The following is a 21,998-nucleotide window of genomic DNA, read 5'->3' on the forward strand; positions in this document are numbered from 1 at the left end:
AACTTCTCCCAGCAGCTCCCACAGCAGAGGGAAAGGACACGGAGAGCCTGTCCAGGGCTGGCTGCACGCTCAGTCTGGACACGCTCTGGCCTCGGCCCCAGAGTGTGGGGAGCAAGAGTCCTCAACTCCAGTCTATTTTGCTCACATCCGCAGTGCCTTCAGGAATGGCTGGCCCCGGCCGGGCAACGGGAGGCTCTGAGGGTGGATCGGCCAGGTTTGCTCCTTTTGTTGGAAAAATAACATTTTCCTCTTGAGGTAGGAATGTAACTGGGTGCAGCCTTGGCTAACACTCAACATCTTGCAGTTCCATCTCCTCAGTGGTGCTCTCTGCAAAGCAAAAGACAGGCCCGTCAGGTGTGGATCGGCCACGGGTGGTTTCTTGGGGAGACCAGGCTAACGGGCACCACCCCAGCCATGAAGTCATGATGGATGATCGCAGGGCCCAGAGTTTTACCTTTGAGTTTGTGTCTTCTCTTCCTCTGGAATTTATATGCACACTTATTACACACCCACATGAGGCTGATTAACAGTGCGGCCACCGCAGCAAGAAAAGCAAGGAAGACAGCAACAAAGTGGAGGTCTTCATAGAGGATCTCTACGGGCCGGGTAGGGGAAGGGGCAGACAAAAGGTCTCTTTTAGTATCATGAAGGCACACCCCCACACGCTGGCAGTTCGGCGGGGTGCCCGGGCCCCCATCTTACCCGACACGTGCAGCACGATGGTGCCAAACTGGCTTCTCCCCAGGCGCTCCGTCACCGTGATGACATAGTAGCCGGAATCCCTCACGCTCACACTGAAGAGCTGGATGGAGCCATTGTCGAAGGTGCAGAGTCTGTCCTTGTGGCTTTGGGAGATGTTGGCCTGAGTCCCTGGCTGCCACTCCACAATCTTCTGCGCTCCCCAGTTGGACGTATACTTCCACTCGATGGTGGGGACGCCGTGGCAGGAGTACTCAACCGAGAGCAGGATGTCTTCCTCCACCGTGGCATTGATGGTGGACTGGGGGATGTAGAGTGACACGCCCTGACCTGCAGGACGGAGTGCCAGATGGGGGGCAACTTACATAGGAACTTACAGGCCAATGAGCTGCCATGATTCGTTAGTTTATTTAGCAGATACTTACTGAGGGCCTGTTACATACCAGGCTGTCTTCCAGATTCTGCTACTGGTGACACAGTGGTGAAGGTTATAGCCTGAATATTTGTGTCCCCCCACCCACCCTGAAATTCCTATGTTGAAGCCCCAACCTCCAGCATGACTATATTTGAAGTTGCAGCCTCCAAGGAGGTAATGGAGGTTAAATGAGGTCATAAGGATGGGGCCCTGATCCAAAAGGAGTAGTGTCTTTACAAGAAGAGACACCAGAGAGCTCTCACTCTCTCATCTCTCCACAGGGATGCAAGGGGAAAATGAGAGAAAATACTCAGAGGTTGCAGAGAGAAGGTGGCTGTCTACAAGCCAGGAAGAAAGCACTCACCAGAAACTGAACTGTGCTAGAACTTTGATCTAGGACTTTCCAGCCTCTGGAACTCGAGAAAATAAATGTCTGGTGCTTAAGCCCCTCGGTGTGTGGTATTTTGTTATGGTCTAAGACCGTGAATAAGACACAAGGTTCTTGTATCCTGGACAAACAGTGAACCTCCCTGGAGGCTCCATTCTATAAGGGAGACATACCAGGGTGAAATAAAGGAGATCATTTTAGATAACGACAAGCACTTTAAAGACAATACAACAGGGCACTAGTGACCGGTGGGGGTGGAGATGGCACGGGACATTAGAGAGAATGGTCAGGGAAGACTTCATGGAGGAAATGACATTTGAATGGAGACCTGAAGGACAGGCAGGCAGCGTGTGGAGACTCGCGGGAAGAGCATCTCGGGCAGAGGGAGCAAGCACAAAGACTTAGGTGAGGGCGAGTGCTGGTGTGTCTGGGGGACAGAAAGAAGGCCAGCATGCTCGAATGCAGTGAGCAAGGGGGTGGGGGGTGAGGCTGCAGAGCCGGCAGCACGCCGGCCGTGAGGGTTAAGGATGGGGTTTCACTCAAGGCTGATGGGAGCCATTGGAGGGCTTAGGCGGGAGGTGACATTCTCCATTAAGCTTGAGAATGTGTGCTGTGGAGAACATTCTGGGGGTGAGGGGACAAGAGCCGAAGCGGGACGAGCAGTCAGGTGGCTGCTACAGGGCACAGATAAGAGATGGAGGCGTAGCCTCGCAGAGCGTGAGCGGTGGTCTGATTCAGGCTGGGTCTTCGGCAGCAGGGCGGACCAAACATGCTGCCGGACTAGATGCGGGCGGGGGTGAGGCAGAGGCCCGGAGCAGGGGTTTCTGCGCATGTGCAGCTGCGTAGCAGCGCCGCCGACTGCGGTTCTGCGCACAGGCACCTGCACAGGTACTACATGGGTACCACGCCCAGGCCCCGCGCCAACCGCTTTACACACGTCGGCTCAGGAAGGAAGGTCTCACACACAACCTCCTGCAATTCCGTCAAGCACAGAGCAAGCCTCATTGTCGACAGGACTACTAGCTTGTCAAAGTTCATTCTGCAAGGCAGAGAGTCACACAGGGCTGCCGGCTCCAAAGCTTACATATTTAACCTCCAAGCTTGAATTCAGTAGTCAGTGGTTGGTGGTGGAGAGCACAGAATGGGACAAATGCCCCCACACCCTGAGAGGACTGCTCAGACTTGGCTGGAGACTGGATAACGAACATGGCAGGACTGAAGCTTGGAGCCCGGCCCCTGGTTTCCACCTCCACTTCCTGTTTGGCCCCCCCTCAATCTCTGAGTGCCCAGTTGCCCCAAGCCCCTGCTGTGTGGCTCCAGGTAACCACACCTGCTACTTTTCCAGGCGTTTCCCACTGTCCTCTCTCATCCCCAGCACGTTCCATTAGTGTTCCTCTCCTAAGGCTCTTGGCTAGGTGACTAGAAACCATCTGATAAACCTCATGCTGAAAAATTGGAATGTGGTAATGGTTTTCAAGAGTTACAATTGCCAAGTAACAGAAATACATTTTCTCCCAACTCTATTTTAAAACATGTTAAATTCAGAGAAAGGTTTTGAAAGGCCAGTACAATTAATATGTACCCTCTTCTTAATTTACTAGTTAGGAACATTTTGCCACATTTACTCTTTTTCTCAGGAAGAAAACAGAGGTCAAATTCCAGGTCAGCCCTTAGAGGCAGGAGTTATGTAGTTTCTTCATCTCCGTGTCCCTAACGCAATCCCTGACACATACTGATTGGTCAATAGGTGTTTGTTGAGTGAATGAATAACTCAATGACAAAATATTTATAACAAGAAGGGTGAGATTTCCTGATAGAAAGGTTGCTGCTGAAGTGGTCTGAAAAATTAGCACATCTAAAAGGTAACACACAGGCCCTATAGCTCAGGGGTTAGAGCACTGGTCTTGTAAAAGGTAACACACATATAAGAAAGAAAACTATAATTTAGTCAAGACTTTATGTGCCAGTTATTAAAATATATACTTATTGTACTTCCAATCATTCCCTAATGTTTTACATAAGTCAGCAACATGCCCATGTAACTAGGAAATGGAAAAGATGGGACTTAAATGCAGTTCTGTCTGATTCAAAGCCCTGTGTTTTTCCCTAAAGACACCACCAAAATATTAGAAATAATAAATGAATTCCGTAAAGTTGCAGAATACATAATATATAGAAATCGGTTGTATTTCTACATAGTATAATGAAGCAGCACAAACAGAAATTAAGAACACATTCCATTTACAACTGCACTAAAAAGAATAAAATATCTAGGAATAAACTGAATCAGGGAGATGAAAGACCCCAGTGAAGAAATCAAAGAGGAAATAAAAAAACAGAAACCAATAAAAATGAAAACACAACAATCCAAAATTTGGGACACAGCCAAAGCAGTTCTAAGTGGGAAGTCTACAGCAATATAGGCCCACCTCAAGAAACAAAAAAAAATCTCAAATAAACAATCTAACCATATATATAAAAGGAATTAGAAAAAGAACAAAGCCCAAAGCTAGTAGAAGGAAAAAAATAAGGACTAGAGCAGAAATAGACACTGAAAAAAACAGTAGAAAATATAAATGAAACCAAGAGCTGATACTTTGAAACAATAAACCAAATTAATAAACCTTTAGCCAGACTCGTTAAGGAAAAAAAAAAGGGGAAAAAAAAGCAAAACAAAAAAACAAGAGGACTCTATCAAATCAGAAATGAAGTAGCAATAACAACCAACACCACAGAAATGCAAAGAATTATAAGAGATTATGAAAATTTACATGCCAACAAATAGGACAACCTAGAAGAAATGGATAAATTCCTGGGAACCTATTCTCTTCCACAAATAAATCAGGAAGAAATGGAAAATCTGAACTGACCAATTACTAGTAATAAAATTGAGTTGGCAATCAAAAAACTCCCAACAAACAAAAAGTCCACAACCAGATGGCTTCACATGTCAATTCTCCAACACATTTAAAGAAGATTTAATACATATTCTTCTCAAACTATTCCAAAAATAAAAGAGGAAGGAAAACTTCTAAATTCATTCTATGAGGCCAGTATTACCCTGCTACCAAAACCAAAGACACTACAAAAAAGAAATAAAAAAGAGAGAGAGAGAGAGAACTACAGGCCAGTATCTCTGATGAACATAGATGCAAAAATCCTCAACAAAATATTAGCAAACAGAATTCAACTATACAGCAAAAAAGTCATTCACCACAATCAAATGGGATTAATCCAAGGATGCAAGGGTGATTTAATATCTGCAAATCATTCAAGGTGACACATCACATTAACAAGAGGAAGGATAAAAACCATATGATTCTCTCAATAGATGCAGGAAAAGCATTAGATAAAGTACAACATCTGTTCATGATGAAAACCTCAACAAAGTGGGGCTAGAGGGAACATACCTCAACATAATAAAGGCCACACATAAAATACACAGCTTGCATAATGGTGAAAAACTGAAAGTGTTTCCTCTAAGATCAGGAACAAACCAAGGATGTCCACTCTCACCACTCTGATTCAGCACAGTACTAGAAATCCTAGTTACTGCAAGCACACAAGACAAAGAATTAAAAGGATCCATAGCAGTAAGGAAGAAGTAAAATGGTCCCTCTTTGCAGATGACATGATGCTATATATAGAAAATCCTAAAGACCCCACCAAAAAACTATTTGAATAAATGAATGCAGTAAAGTTGCAGAATACGAAATTAATATACAAAAATCTGTTGCATTTCTATACACTAATAACGAAGTAGAATGAGAAATTATGAAAACAATTCCATTTACAGCAGCACCAATAAGAATAAAATACCTACGAATAATTTTTTTTTAAAGATTTTATTTATTTATTTGAGACAGAGAGAATGAGAGACAGAGAGCATGAGAGGGAGGAGGGTCAGAGGGAGAAGCAGACTCCCTGCCGAGCAGGGAGCCCGATGCGGGACTCGATCCCGGGACTCCAGGATCATGACCTGAGCCGAAGGCAGTTGCTTAACCAACTGAGCCACCCAGGCGCCCTACCTACGAATAAATTTAACCAAGGAGGTGAAAGGGCTATACTTTGAAAACTATCAGACATTGATGAAAGCAATTGAGGACAACACAAACAAATGGAAAGATATACCATGGATGGGAAGAATTAATAGCATTAAAATGGTCATATTACCCAAAGCAATCTACAGATTCAATGCAAGCCCTATCAAAATGCCAACAGCATTTTTCACAGAACTAGAACATAAATAATCCTAAGATTATATGGAACTACAAAAGACCCTGAATAGCCAAAGCACTCTCTAGAAAGAAGAACAAAGTGGAAGGTATCACAACCCCAGATTTCAAGATATACTACAAAACTACAGTAATTAGAACAGTATGATATCGGGGTGTCTGGGTGGTTCAGTTGGCTAAGCAACTGCCTTCAGCTCGGGTCATGTTCCCAGGATCCTGAGATTGAGTCCTCTGACAGGCTCCTTGCTCAGTGGGGAGCCTGCTTCTCCCTCTGCTTGTGTGTGATCTTGCTCGTTCTCTGACAAATAAATAAATCTTAAAAAAACAAAACAAAACAGTATGACATGGACACAAAAACAAACACAGATCAATGGAACAGAATATAAAGACCAGAAATAAACCCACGGTTATATGGTCAATTAACCCATGACAAAGGAGGCAACATTATACACTGGGGAAAAGACAGTCTCTTCAATAAATGGTGTTGGGAAAACTGGACAGCCTCATGCAAAACAATGAAACAGGACCACTTTCTTACACCATCCACAAAATTTAGCTGAAATGGATTAAAAACCTGTGAGACCTGAAACCATAATACTCCTAAAAGAAAACAGGCAGTAATCTCTTTGACATTAGCCTTAGCAACATTTTTCTAGATATGTCTCCTCAGTCAAGGTAAACAAAAGCAGAAATAAAGAATTGGGATTACACCAAAATACAAAGGAAACCACCAACAAAGGAAACCATTAACAAGACAAAAAGGCAACATATTGAAAATATTTTTAAATGACATATCTAATAAGAGGTTGATATCCAAAAATATATAAGGAACTTACAGAACTCACTACCAAAACCATTAAAAAAATGGATAGCAGATATCTGAATCACCATTTTTCCAAAGAAGACATACAGATGGCCAACAGACACATGAGAAGATGCTCAACATCACTAATCATCAGGGAAATGCATATCAAAACCATAATGAGGTATCACCTCACACATGTCAGAGTGGTGAAAATAAAAAAAATAAGAAATAACAAGTGTTGGTGAGGATGTGGCAAAAAAGGAACCCTCATGCACTGTTGGTGGGAATGTAAATGGGTGTTACCACTGTGGAAAACAGTATGGAGGGGCCTCAAAACAAAAAAACAAAAAAACAAAAACAAAAAAAAGAAACACCTGAAAATAGAAATACCATATGTTCCAGTAATTCCATTGCTGGGTAGTTACCTAAAGAAAACAAAAACACTAACTTGAAAAGGTATTTTCACTTCTATGTTTATTGCAGCAGTTTTTACAAGAGCCAAGATATAGAAGCAACCCACATGTTCTTCAATAAATGAATGGATAAAGAAGTGGCAGGGTGTACACACACACACTGGAATGTATTAGTCATAAAAAAGAATGAGATCTTGCCATTTGCAACAATATGGATGGATCTAGAGAGTATGATGCTAAGTGAATTAAGTCAGAGAAATTCAAATACCATATGATTTCACCTATATGTCAAATTTGAAAAACAAATGAACAAACAAAAAGCAGAAACAAACCCATAAATACAGAGAAGAAATTGATGGCTGCCAGAGGGGTAGGGGTTGGGAGATGGGCAAAATGGGTGAAGGGGAGTGGGAGGTACAAGCTTGTAGTCATGGAAGAAGTCATGGGACGAAAGGGATAGCACAGGGAATACAGTCAATGGTACTGCAGTAGTGTTGTATGGTGACAGATGGGAGCTACACTTGTGATGAGCACAGCATAACAAAGACCTGTCAAATCACTATATTGTATACCTGAACTAATGTAACATTGTATGTCAGTTACACTCCCATAAAACAAACAAACGTACAAAAACTTTTTTCCACTTCACTTTGTGGCCATCATCTGTTTATCTATGTTTTCAGATTTCTCTGACCCCAAATAGGAGCAGTTGGAATAGTGATTACAGTAAGATTCAGAGAACCACATTTAGAGCTCATGACAAATCTGTATCACAACATATGTATATTTCATATACACTGTGTTAAACATGTTGGTCAACGTTACTGGTAGACTAGTTTCCTAGGATACTACCAGCACTTTCAATACCCTTAGGGACCTTCATTTTAAGCCTTTTAAGCACTCTGGACGAAGAAACAACAAAACTGAAAAGCAAACAAAAATAACAAGCCCAAGTTTCTGAGGTGCTGATACACCTAGAAACTGGCCAACTAGACTGTTGGTTTCTTTATTTTCTCTTGACCATAAAAACCTCCTCCTAATCAGGGGCGCCTGGGTGGCTCAGTCAGTTAAGCATCAGACTCTAGGTTTCAGCTCAGGTCATGATCTCAGAGTTCTGGGATTGAGCCCCACAGTGGGTACCCTGATCAGCGGGGAGTCTGCTTGTTTCCCTCCCTCTCTGCCCCCTCCCCTGTTCTCTTAAATAAATAAATAAATAAATAAATAAATAATAAATAAATAAATAAAACAAAACCCTCCTACTAATCAAACTAACCAGGCATTTAACTAGGTTTTTGGAACAAAGAGTTCCATTTATCTACCACATATAATTAGTAATAAATGGTCTATAGCAAAGTTGGAAAATTAACAGTTCCAAGAACTTAAAGGCAAACTGCTTGTCACCTGTTTAAGAAGTTGAATTAATGAGTAACCACCTCTGCGCCTCACGCTAAAATCATTCAGAACAAGTTAGAGAAAGCTAGTACCTACACCAATACTCAGACCTGGCTCAAATGTTCTATTCAGGGAGGTTGGTTCAATAAATGAGATTTTACTTGTAAAATGGATGCCAGGCAGCCATTAAGCAGCATGAGTTTTGTATAGACAAGGAAGAATACCTACAACATGCCACTAAGTTAAAAAATAAATTTCTAAAGCATACATTTATATTTGTATAAATATGTACATATGAACTATAGAAAAATCTAAGGGATTGCCCCTTAGAGACTGGATGGCAATGGAATTTTATTTTCCAAATTATACATTTATATAATTTTGAATTTCAGTTATTGAAATAAAAAATAAAATGTATTTTTTTAAAGATTTAATTTATTTGACAGAGAGAGAGATAGTGAGAGAGGGAACACAAGCAGGTGGAGCGGGAGAGGGAGAAGCAGGCTTCCCGCGGAGCAGGGAGCCCAATGCAGGGTTCGATCCCAGGACCCTGGGATCATGACCTGAGCTGAAGGCAGACGCTTAACAACTGAGCCACCCAGGCGCCCTAATAAAATGTATTTTTAAAAATATATATTTTTAAATATTTTTAAAGTTCTGATTGGACCAAGCAAGCTGGTGGGCAAAGTTTAAAAAAATAGTTTTAAAGTTGACCTTGCTTTACATCCTCACTTGCATTCTACATGAAAAACAGAGAAGTACTAAATTCTACCCATTTCCCAAATAGATGCAGATGCCTCCTTTAAGGAAGGTGTCACAGAACTAAAGATTTTAGCAGGGAAGTCACTGGAACACGAACCCAGGGGCTTCCTGAAAGCCTGACTTCCTGGCACTGGGGAGACCCACTTAGAACTAATCGGAGGGAAAACACCAGCAGGTGAAGTCAGCTACAGAGCAATGGGCTTGAACAGAATACTCAGAACGAGTGGTTCCTTATGCTTTTTCTGACACATAAATTACTGAGGTTGTATTTGGCAGCTTCAAAAAATTGATGATTTAAGATGGATAGATTTCTGAAATCACAAGAAAGGTCAATACTATTCACAGCACAGTTTCGATGAACAAGGGTATCAACTAATGGTGAGACAGGTGGCTGAAGCAGCCTCTGGGTTTCAGGGGTCATGGAGGGGACACCTTAACCGGAACACCTGGCGTGAGCAGGATCCATGTGGTTCAACCCCAGGGCCTCCTCACTGTGAGGCGTGGAGAAATACCCTCACCTTCCAGAACAGAGGATGGGAAAGCCTCCGGAGGAAGGCTGCGAGGCTGAGGGGACAGGACACGTGTGAGGCCCAGCAGGGCACAGCACGTAGGCCCCCATGCTTGCCTTCCTCGGCTCAGGCCTATGCCACTGGCCTCGAGGGTGACCAACCTTCCCGGTGTGCCAAGCTCTGAGAATTTTCCCAGGATTGGGGAGTTTCAGGGCTAAAAGCAAACCAGGACAGCTGGTCACCCTGAGACTTAGAAATGTCAAAGAGGAAAGAGAAAACTCCAAGGGATACAGGAGTGGATTTCTGAGGCATCCAGGAGTGGGGTGCAGGGGCAGAGCTGAAGGAGGACCAAACCTACCCTTCCCTGACCCCTCTGGATTCCTAGCTCATCTCCACAGTCAGCAATCCCACCGCACCCCCTCCCCCAGTCACTGAATGCCACCCCCACCCACCATCGCTTGCTCTGCCCCAGGGCACTGGCTTGGGGAACAGTATCATTATTATTATCCCCATTTTACAGAGGAGCAAATGCAAGTTCACTGAGGTTAGGGGATTTGCGCCATGTCACAGTAGGTGGCTGAGCCAAGAATGAAATCCTGTGTACTTTTCACGGTCCCGGTAATGAGCCAGGAAGCTTGCAGGAGCTGGGGAAGGGAGAAGACACTCGTTGAAATGGAAGCTTGCAGAATACAATTTTATAAAAGCGTGGGAAAGAGAGAAAGTGCAAGCTGGGCTGGGAGAACCATAAGCCCACCCAGGGTGGCAGGACTCGGGATCCTCAGCTCCCCAACCTGAGTAAGAAGCGCAGGTAATAGCCTGAGGGATCTGCGACGAGCTGGAGACTCTGTGTGGGAGTTAGCCCTTGGGCAGGGCGGACCCAGGGCTGGTATTCAAACAGAGGCTCAGCAGGATCTGAACTGGGCTTCTGGAAGGGCCATCTGGCAGCAGATTTATCCTTTACACACATCGCTTGTGCGGCCCAGAGCCCACCACCTGGGCCAGTCCTATGAACCTTCCGGAGAACCCACGGCTGGAGCCCAAACAGTGGGGGGCAGCCTGAAGCCCTGCACTGGGGTTGTGGGGGTAGCAGCAGGAAGGCCATGTGTGCATGGTAGGTCTGCCCTGGAACTGTTACCTGTCATCCAGCTCAGAAGCCCCAGAGCCCAGCACAGTGCCTGGCACTTCGTGGGCGCGCACAATATCCTGGTACCAACCAGCAAATAAAGACATGCGTGCTCTGCCTGTCCAACCGCTGCCCCTTTGGAGAGATCAGGGACAGGGGGATCTGTTGTGGAACTGACGGAGGTGCTGGTGAGACCCCCTTCCCAGCCCCAGATCTGTTGAGGGTTAAAAAGCTCAGAGGAGAAACAGCAGCTTTAAGCTGCAACTGAAACATCCATGTCGCTAACATCTGTCACTCTTGAAACGAGCAAGCCTGGAATTTTGGAAACAGTTCCATGTAGGAGGCCAGCGGAGCCAACTCCAAACATCGGGGCTTTTGGCTTTAGACGCCATGAACAGTGTTGAAGACTGACCTCTGTACACAGTTTACAGGCTATCTATCCTCCTGTCAAATCAGGTAGTAATTCCCTCTCTCAGTGCCCGATTACTTAGGGACCAAAGCTCAGCTCGTCCCCGAGGGACCTCCCTGGTGATCTTGCTAGATAATGGCCTTGGGGAGTCACCAGATGTCAGCCAAACCCAAACAACATGGACAGAGGCAGGTTTAGGCTGAGGCTCGCAGACTGCTCCCCTTCATCGGTTTCCTGTCGTTGTACCCCAACCAGAAAATAGACAGATTTGTCCCTGCAAAATAGCGCTAGCCACCGTGCTGTCGGCAACCGCCTGCCCGGTACTAGCGGCCTAGGCAATTACCACTGCCCGGCGAAACCCAGGCTGGGAAAGCTGAATGACCGGGCCGCTATCAGCTGGGAAAGATGAAGTTTGATAACGTTATGTTGTCAGAAGTACGCAGAAGTCACACTCAAACATTACTGTGGGGATTGTAAATGGGTGTAACCTTCTTGGAGGGCAATACGGTACAATCTATAAAACTTATTAGCCCATCCCTCGATCCAGAAACTCCACTTTTATGAACTGATCCTACAAGTGATAAAGGGCACATAGATGTAGGTTTTGTCACTGACGCAGTTTGGGTGACTGTAGCAGCAAAAGACCGGAGACATCCTAGGTGCTCACTGGTAAGGGACCAGTAAAGGAAAACAGGCCCTTTCGCTACTCATGACATTTCTGACACCAGCTACCTGGAGTTAGGGCCCACGCCCCAGTTAAGGGTCAGTCTTACAAGACGGCCCCGCTCCGGACACCGACCACAAGTCCACGGCCCCAGTACTCTGACCAACTGGCTAGAAATCCGAGGTTTCCACCACCCCCTTCTCAGGTTCAGAATTTAGGAAGCACTTTACTCACTGTTATCTGTTTATTATAAAGGACACAACTGGGGCGCCTGGGTGGCTTAGTCGGTTAAGCGTCTGCCTTGGGCTCGGGTCATGATCCTGGGGTCCTGGGATCCGAGTTCCACACTGGGCTCCCTGCTTCTCCCTCTGCCCCCCCCCCATACTTGAGCGCGTGCACGCACGCATGCACGCGCTCCCTCTCTCTGAAATAAAATCTTTTAAAACATATATAAAGGACACCACTTGGAGAGAGTGACATGGAAGAGATGCATAGGCAGGTATGTGGGCCTGAGTGTGGAGCCTCCATGCTCTCTCTGGGTGTACCAGCCTCCTAGCACCTTGCTGTGTTCACCAATCCAGAAGCTCTCCAAACTTCCTCAGTTCGGGTTTGGGGGGAGATTCCCTGACTTGGGAAGAACTGGTGACTGACCCAATCCTATCCCCAGAGGCTGAGGGAGGGGAGGGAGGTTAGGGCTGACAGTTAACCCTCTAATCACACGGTTAGTTCCTCTGCCAACCAGCCTTCCTCTTCAAGAGTCACCTCGTTGGCAAACAAAAAGATTTAGCACTCTGGAGATTCCAAGGGTCTTAGGAAGTTTCTGTATCAGGAACCTGGGAGTAAGACCAAATATTATAACAGGAGAGGCCCCCATCACTCCTATCACCCAGGAAATTACTAGGATTTTAGGGGCTCTGCGTCAGGAACCAGGCAGAGGAGACCAAATATGAATATTCACATTCTAATACTACAGAGACATTTAAAAAATGCAATACATCTATATGTACTGATATTAAAATACTCAAAAATCATGAAAAAGCACAAGGCTGAACAGTACATAGAGAATACTTCCATTTAAGTAATTATATGCACACACACACACACTCATTGTATATGCGCAGAAAACCTCCTGGACGATTCTCTAAAGACCAGGGCTGTGGTGATCTTTGGGGAAGGAGTGGGTGTCTGGGTGGAAGAAAGTCTTACATTTCACTTTATACCCTTCTGAAGAGTTGGGACTATTTTAGCAAGTTTGTGAATTACTTAAAAAATAAAATATAGCGTGATCCTAAAAATAAATAAAATGCATGCCAAGATTGGGTCTGAGCTGCAGGTTTTTTGCATTTGAAATTGTTAGTAATTCACGTGTGCACAATTAAAGCACTTTACAAGCACTGTCTCCACCTGGGAGGCCGGCAGGAGGCTTGAGTTAAAGAACTATGCTTTTTGCTTCACTTGCTTATTTGATCATTACTTTAGGACAAGGACACGGAGGCCTGGAGGCATAACACAGAGGACAAGTTCTCGCCAAGTAGAAAATCAGAGCTCAGGCTGGAACCCAAGGTGCTTTCAGTGCCCCACAGCTGCCTCTGATAAAATGCTGAGCATAGAGGTGGAGATCTACACCTCTTTTATGTCTCCCCAAATAGCACAAGGCTCAGTGCTGGTAGAGACTTTAAGACCCATGTTACTAGAAGCAACAGTCCCCCTTACCTGGGCTTGCCAGATCCGGAGCTGCTAGCCATGTCTTTTTTTTTTTTTTAAGATTTTATTTATTTGAGAGAGCAAAAGAGATCACAGAGAACGAGGAAGAGGGAGAAGCATACGCCCTGCTGACTGATGTGGGGCTCAATCCCAGGATCCTGAGGTGGTGACCTGAGCCCCAAAGGTAGCCACTTAATAGACTGAGCCACCCAGGGGCCCCCCACCCCAGTCTTTCTTCTTCATTCTTCAAACATGTTAGCAACTCTACTAGGGGGTATGGCATCTTTGTAAGTACCTCCAGGACCCCCCTGGACAACCCATCCAGCACCCTTGCCTACCAGAACATTCTCCCTCAGCCTCCAGTGAAGCAGCCTTTCTGACCACAGCCTTCTCTCATTCCTGTTTACTGTTCAACTGCTCCCACCGGCCTCATCAGTCCTCCGCCTCTGACTCCCGCCACTTCTCCCCATCCATAATCCTCATCCTCCCCAGCCAGCCTGGCTTCCACGGCCCGTCATGTTCCAAGCACTCTTGCCAATTCTTTAAACTCCATTGGCCTCTGTTTTCATCATGTCTGCCCAGACCTGGGTCAACAACGCTCTACTTCCTCTCTGCTCAAACCTGAGCAGTCAACACCACTGGAGACCGTCCCACAGCAGACACTCCCACAACAAAGCACAGAGTTTCCAGTGTACATTCATGAACATCACATTCAAGAGGGCCCTCCGTATTGCCAATCTCTCAATGGTTTTTTTCATGTAAATTTACTCCCTTTTCCACCATTACTCTGACCAGGTCCCTCCAGTCTCTTTAGACCTCCAAATTCCTCTTCATTCTCAGCTAATGAACTTCTCCTCCTGGACACTGCGGCCCACCTCTCCTACTTGAAACACACTTGCGCCTTCTGGGCCGTCACACTCACCAGGTATCCTGGTGTCCCTCCTGCTCCTTCTTGGACCACAGGACAGAAGCTCCACAGGCTTTCTAAGAGGGTAGCTGCCTTTTTCTCAGATGCCGGGAAGCACACCTGGCTGCCGGAGCTGAGGGTGGCAGAGGAGGGCAGGGCACGGGCCAGGATACGCTCTGTGTAACCAAGACACCCCGGTGCTGTGTGGACGGCACCACACCCTGGCTGGGCCACTCTGCGCCGCCCTTTACCTCTCTGACCTGCCATTTCCTCATTTGTAATTAGGGACCATCACCGTTCAGCTGTCAATGATCCAATAAAAAAACAAACCCCAAAACCATGTGGGTGTGAGAACTTGACAGCCAGGAACAATTCCAAAGATCACAGGAGGAGCTCCCTTGCCTGATTTCTCACCCAGACAAAGCTGGGATTCCAGGCCATGAGAATTCAATCCAGTCTCTTTCATTCTCTGAGCACTTAGGCAGGAAAGCGAAGGGACTAACATGTACAGGGCACCAGCTCGGGTCACTCGCTCTGTGTGCAAGGCCATTGTTAATTTGGTGCTTGAGGTGCCGCAGGCAATCTTCCTCAGAGCCCTCCCCCCCGAGAGGGCTTTCAGTCTCCCCGGCCACAGCGGACTGGACCAAGGTGGGTCACTTGACCTCATCTACCCATTCCCACCATAGCTGAGACTCCTGATTGAATCCTGACATCCTCGTTTGAACATTAGATCATCTGGGGAAGCTTTTAAACCTCCTAACCCAGCGGCCTCCTGGGTGGCTCAGTCGGTTAAGCATCTGCCTTCGGGTCCAGTCATGATCTCAGGGTCTTCAGAGTGGGGCTCCCTGCTCAGTGGGGAGCCGGCTTCTCCCTCTCCCTCTGCCTGCCGCTCCCCCTGCTTGTGCTTTCTCTCTCCCTCTCTCTTGCTCTCAAATAAGTAAAGAAAATCTTAAAAAAAAATCCTACCCCAGACTAATGAATTCAGAATCCTTGGGGGGCAGTGGGAGCAGGGGGAGGAGGGTTCAAGACCTCTGTGATTTTTAAGTCCCCAGTGTGCAGCCAAGATGGCAACTACTGAGTGAATCACATGAAGGGGTCAGCAGCTGAAGCTCGTAGCCCTTCAAAGGGGGCACTTAACAAAGCCTAAAGCCAAAGCAATGAAGGGCTGCTGGGTGAGAGAGGAGTGTTTGAGGTGCCTGTGATAGCCCTGTCAATGCGCTATTAGGGGGGAAAGAATTTTTCTGGCATCCCTCAAACTTTCTCATTTCTAGTGGTGCTTTGGGGTTGGGGAGGAATTCCACTGCCCTCCACTTCGCCCAGCGTATAATGCGGTCGTTCTCAACATGGGGCTATGTTAGAGTCACTGGAGGGCTCCTTGAAATGAAGTGGCTGGGCCCCCTCCCGTTTCTCCTTCAGTAGGTTCGGGGTGAAGCCTCCGAGTTGGCATTTCTGACACGTTTCTAGGTAACGCTGCTGCTGGTCCCAGGGCCACACGTTAGAACTTTGGCAGTTCCGGTTCTGCAAGCCTTTGGGGCGCAGGGGGCACTGCGGATGCTCCTAGCATCCCTGGAGGCCAGCCCCTCCTCTCCTCCAACACCACTAACACCACTTATACCACACAGGGGACCCGCCTCTGCTGCAGAACTTCTCATCCTGGAGAATGGAATATGCGCGCCACCGGGCCATGGAATGACGATCAGTGGCAGGTTCTGGTAAACAGAATTGAGGCTGTGTTGGTATGATGGATGCATTCATGGACTCTGGAGTCAAAATTTAGGTCTGCCAGTAACAGCCGTGTGATCTGGGAGTTAAGTTCCTTAGTTTCTGTCACCCTCAGTTACCGTACTTATGAAATAAGTATACTGTAATAGTGCTGTGCTCACCTCCTGCAGCAGAATGAGGTTTCAGTGAGACCATACATGTAGGGAGCTTAGCAGTTTCTAACACTTGGTGATCGCTCAAGAAATATCAGCTAAAATTAATGAAATTTCTTCAAAGATCCACTGAGCTGCTCACTGAGGTAGTGAGCGCCCCATCCCAGGGGTGTGTAAGCAGAAGCTGGAGTCGGACCGGGGATTGAAGCAGTATATTTGAGCCTGGGAGCTGGCATGTTGGTGGAGGAGCCTGGTCCTTCCAGCCCATTCACATAGCAGGTATAGACTGGAATGGGCATTTGTAAATCTGTGATTTCCTTGTGCAAGTGTGCAGAGACTGGATGACCTGAAATTCCTCCTTGTGGAATTCCTTCTGGAATCTTCCTACCATAAGCAAGAGCCGCCCTTGCTGGAAAGATGAACTCTTCTGAATGGCCATGGGCTGCATTTCTACTCAGATGCCAAGGAAGCGAGGCACGGTGCAGGCAGCTGGCTGGTCCTGCACAGCCTGGAGGTGGGGCACTGCCGGGTCTGCTGTCTGCACAGCGGGGCTGCAGGACTCATGGTCGGGCCTGGGCCAGTGCCCAGCCTGGGGAACTGAAAGGGGGGTTCTCAGGTACCTCTGCAGGTAACAGGAGGACTAAGGAAGAAACGAGGTGCAACATTCTTTGGGAGCTTATAGGATGCCTGAAGGCCCTTGGCAGAGTGGTGTAGAGCAATCACAGGATTCAGGCAGACTCCTGACAGGGTAGGGCAGTTAGGGTACGAAGCTGCTCCTTCAGAGAGACAAAAGGGCCAATTCCTCTTCCTCCTGCAGATTTTAGTTTAAACATCACTTCTTCCGGGAAGCCTTCCCTAATCTCTCAACACCAGGTTAGGTTCCCAGCCCTGTGTTCCCATAGCAACCAGTTCCTAGCAACACACTTATCCCAGTCCCTTGTAATTCCTCTTGATTAATGGCTCATCCTCCTAGATCAGCTGTCAGCTCTGAACCCAGGGGCGGATCTGTCTTGTTCGCTGTTGAATCCCCAGGGCCCAGGGCAGTGCCTGGCCCTGTGGGCTTTCCAGAAGCACCTAATGGAATGAATATCTCTAGGCAAGTTCCGCAATCTCCCTGAGCCTCAGTTTCGTTACCTGTAAAATGGGGGCTAATTGCACCTATTTGCAGGATTGTGTGCGGGTGAATGGAAAGCAGCTGTTGCAGTACCTGGCACAAAGCGCGGGCTCAATACACAGCCACACACATTGCTGTCTTTCAACTGTTATTAACAATTATAAAAAGGAAAGACGGGCTTTTCTCCTCTTCAGTCGGCTGGAGGCTATTATAAGTGATCTTTCTAGACCATACACCTGGCTGTGTCTCCCCTGGCTCGGAAAGACCTCAATAATCTGCTCTCAACTCTCTCTTCCATCCCCATCTCTCAAGACTCTTTGCCACCCATTCCAGTTCACCGGACTATGGACCACTCTGGGCCTTTTGCTCCTCTTTCCCAGGGGAGGCCCCCCCTACCTTTCTCAGGTGCAGGCTCACTCGGGGCGCCTCCTCCGCCAGGGCCCCCCCAGGCTCCGGGGGCACAGTTCCCAGCCTGCCTTGCGCTCACGTTAGAGGAGTGACGGCCCATCCCCCTGCTGGAAGGCACAGGCAAACGCTCGCCAGCGCCCAGCACTGTTTAATAGGATGGGTGGATGGCTCCTTCAGGCTGGGGCTGTCAAACTGAATCGACAGTCTCCTTGACATAGAGGAATAAACTCTGGTTCAAGAACCCCTGAAGTCCCATCCCAAAGTACGTACAAAAGGAATGTGATCCATTCCCCTGGGGAGCCTGGGGCAGGGATATGACACCGGTGGAGAAGGGCAAATCATCAAGGGAGCCTCCCGTGAGGTGCCCGAGTCACTGCTTGCTGCCAAGGGACCCACCTCTCCCTCCTGGGTCTCTGGTACTAGTGTGAGGGTCTATCAGAGGAACTATTCCAGCACCCTCCACCTAAGATCCAAAGTCTTGCCAAGCTCTATTCCTTTACCTGCTACAGAACGTGTAAGATGAAATAGGAAGAAATTGGCAAGTGTTGGAAGAGCCGGTTTAACTAAAGAAAAGTCCTCCTGCTACTGGAGCAAAGAAAGGAAAGATTGCAAAGCTCTGTGTTTGTGATTTCCTGTTACTCAGAACTTTCTCCCTCCTTGTGCACCTGGCTACTTCCTACGTGGCCTTCCAGGCCTGCTGTTCGAGAAGCCTCTTCCCAACTCCAACCAAGTGAAGTAAATCCCTTTCTCTGTGCTCCCAGGGCAGCTAACATCAAATCATCAGGTGGGGATCTGACTTCCCCCTGGGCCATGCCATCCCCTATTGTTGAGTATCCTTAGCTCCTGGCACTGGGCCTCTCACACAGTAGGTACTCAGGAAATATTTATTGAGCAAAACCAATTCCCAAGCAAAGCAGCCTTGTCTCCTGCCCTAAGCCTGGTGGGAAAGCATCTATAGGTTTGTCAGGATAAAACCATAAATAAGACATAAGTGAGGGGCACCTGGGTGGCGCAGTCGGTTAAGCATCTGACTCTTGGTTTCGGCTCAGGTCATGATCTCAGGGTCATGAGATGGAGCCCCGTGATGGGCTCCACGCTCAGTGCAGAGTCTGCTCGAGATTATCCCTCCTTCTCCCTTTCCCCCTCCTGCTCATGCTCTCTCTCTCTAAAAAGTAAATAAATAAATCTTAAAAGAAAAAAAGACGTAAGTGAGACTCAGCTACACAATGGTGGGTGTTCTGAGAACAGAAGGTAAGAGAAACATGCACACTTCCTGACAAGCTGTTTCCCTAGGACAAGTCTAATGGAAGGGACCTAGAAATGGCCTAGTCCAGGAGCACTGCCTGGCCACACATTAGAATCAGCCACGGAACTTAAAATCAAAACAAAGCAGTACTGGGTCCTGCCCTTGGAGACACCCACTTAACTCCCTAGAGTAGGGTGTGAGCATCCGTAGGTCTAACGTGCAGGCGTTGGTTCTAACGTGCACCCTTGGCTGAGAACCACCGAGCCAGCCCACCCTCCTTGCCCTGTGCACTCGGAGGAGGAAGGTGACTCGTCTGTGTACAGGGTTTACAGCCAGCACTGGGATCTGTCACCCAGGCTCTTCCTCTTTTGCCAGCTAAGGATTTCCGGGGAAGTCTCAGAGCCGCCAGGCATCTGTGGGGTCAGCACGGCACAGGCCCGAGCTCCCCCAGGTGCACCTCGGTGCAGGGAAAGGCCAATGTGCTTCCTGCCCCACACGTGAGGGAGGAACGTTCTGTGCTCCCTTTACGGTCCAGTGTGTCATTTCCGCTTTGGCCACAGGCCTGACTGGTGCCTCCCCAGCCCAGCAAAGCCGTTACAGGAGAAAACCATTTTCCAACTCTGAACGTGCCAATCTAGCCTCTCTCCTACTCTCATGTCTTCTGGATAAGTAAATACATTCCTGCCCCAAGCCCATTTTCCAGGGCAAACACAGGTGCAGGCAGGCCAGGGTCCTGAACACAATGGACCAGGGAGGTACAGCGTCAGCAGGGTCTGGGAGTGGGGTTTCTGCCAAGATCCTGGTAGATGCTTGCTAAGAAGCTTCCTCTTCTGTGTTTTAGCATGTCCAGACCCTGCCAGGCCCCAAAAGGAATACTGTGCCTATTTTTTGAATGCCTGCTGTTTACCTAGAATTCTCTTCTCCATCTCGCCCTGTTGTATACACTTACTCATATTTCAAGACTCAGCCTCACCTTCTCCATGAAGTCCTTCCTACTCCCCAGATAAGCTGCTTCCCGGTGACTGACAGAAGCAACACACATCCTCTCAGAAACGGCTCAACTTCGGTCCAGGCCAACAGAGATTATAGCAAAGCTATTGATTAGATACTAAAGCATCCTGACTTTAGACAATGTAAAATATATTTTTAAAAAGTCCTACAGCAGGGGGCGCCTGGGTGGCTCAGTTGGTTAAGCGACTGCCTTCGGCTCAGGTCATGATCCTGGAGTCCCGGGATCGAGTCCCGCATCGGGCTCCCTGCTCGGCAGGGAGTCTGCTTCTCCCTCTGACCTTCCCCCCTCTCATGTGCTTTCTCTCATTCTCCCTCTCTCAAATAAATAAATAAAAAAAAATCTTTAAAATAAAAAAAAAAATAAAAAAAATAAAAATTAAAAAAAAAAAAAAAAAAAAAGTCCCACAGCAGGGACACCCAGGTGACTCAGTCGGTTAAGCATCTGCCTTCAGCTCAGGTCATGATCCCAGAGTCCTGGGATTGAGCCCCACATCGGGCTCCCTGCTCAGCAGGGAGCCTGCTTTTCCCTCTGCTTGCTGCTCCCCCTGCTTGTGCTCTCTCGCTCTCTCTCTGTGTCAACTAAATAAAATCTTTAAAAAAAAATAAAAAAGAAAGTCCTACAGCAGACAGGGCAATGAAAAACAACCAAGCTGAACAGCAAAAAAGAAAAAAATAGTAAAAAATGAGAATAGGTTAAGGGAACTCTGTGAAATCATCAAGTGTAATAACATTTGCATTATAGGGATCCCAGAAGGAGAAGAGAGAGAAGAGGGCAGAAGACTTATTTGAAGAAATAACAGCTAATCTGGGGAAGGAAACAGACATCCTGATCCAGGAAGCAAAGACAGCCCCTAACAAGATTAACCCCAGGAGGTTCACACTAAGACATATAATAATTAAAATGACAAAAAGTAGGGGTGCCCGGATGGCTCAGTCAGTTGAGTGTCCAACTCTTGGTTTCGGATTGGGTCATGGTCTTAGGGTTGTGGGATCAACCCCTGTGTAGGGCTCTGCACTCTGTGGAGTCTGCTTGGGATTCTTTCCCTCTTCCTCTCCTTCTGCTCTTCCCCGCCTCTTTCTGAAATAAATAAGTAAAATCTTAAAATAAAATGATAAAGAATTGAACTTTTAATTTTAAAAGCAGCAAGAAAAAAAAAAATAGTTACAAACAAGGGTGACTCCATACAGCTACTCAGCAGAAATTTTGCAGGCCAGAGAGAGTAGCATGATATATTCAAAGTGCTAAAAGGGAAAAACCTTCAACCCAAAATACCCTACCTGGCAAGGTAATCATTCAGAATAGAAGGAGAGAGTTTCCCAGACAAACAAAAGTTAAAGGAGTTCATCACCACTAAACCAGCCTTACAAGAAACGTTAAAGGGAATTCTTTGAGTGGAAGGAAAAGGCCACCACTAGAAGTAAAAAAATTATGAAAGGTAAAAAATTTCATGAATAAAAGCAAACATATCATATAGTAGTAGATAAATTACTTACAAAGTCACACAAAAGTAGTAAAATCAATTATATCTACAAAAATTAGTTAAGAGATATGCAAAATAAGAACATGTAAAATATGACAATGTATACATAAAATGTGGAGGGGGGGAATAAAATTTAGTGCTTTTAGAATGTGCTCAAACTTAAGCAACTGTCAACTTAATATAGACTTCTATACACATTAAGATGTTATATATGAACCCAACGATAACCACAAGTCAAAAACCTATAATAGGGGGCGCCTGGGTGTCTCAGTCATTAAGTGTCTGCCTTTGGCTCAGGTCATGATCCCAGGGTCCTGGGATAGAGCCCCGCATCAGGCTCCCTGCTCAGCGGGAAGCCTGCTTCTCCTTCTCTCACTCCCCCTGCTTGTATTCCCTCTCTCACTGTCTCTCTCTCTCTCTGTCAAATAAATAAATAAAA

At 46.8% G+C, this 21,998-nt stretch overlaps 1 protein-coding gene across 1 annotated transcript; it reads right to left on the reverse strand.

Moving 5' to 3' along the window:
* Positions 1 to 283: 283 nt before the first annotated feature.
* VSTM5 (V-set and transmembrane domain containing 5) lies at positions 284 to 2,507 on the reverse strand. The gene is made up of 4 exons (XM_021679102.1): positions 2,465 to 2,507; positions 703 to 1,029; positions 455 to 595; positions 284 to 327 (listed from the first exon to the last, which is right to left on the reverse strand). The coding sequence occupies exons 1-4, from the start codon at positions 2,505 to 2,507 to the stop codon at positions 284 to 286; spliced, it is 555 nt and encodes a 184-aa protein (XP_021534777.1).
* Between the last annotated feature and the right edge of the window lie 19,491 nt (positions 2,508 to 21,998).

This window comes from Neomonachus schauinslandi, chromosome 11, assembly GCF_002201575.2.
Source record: "Neomonachus schauinslandi chromosome 11, ASM220157v2, whole genome shotgun sequence".
Classification (NCBI taxonomy): domain Eukaryota; kingdom Metazoa; phylum Chordata; class Mammalia; order Carnivora; family Phocidae; genus Neomonachus; species Neomonachus schauinslandi.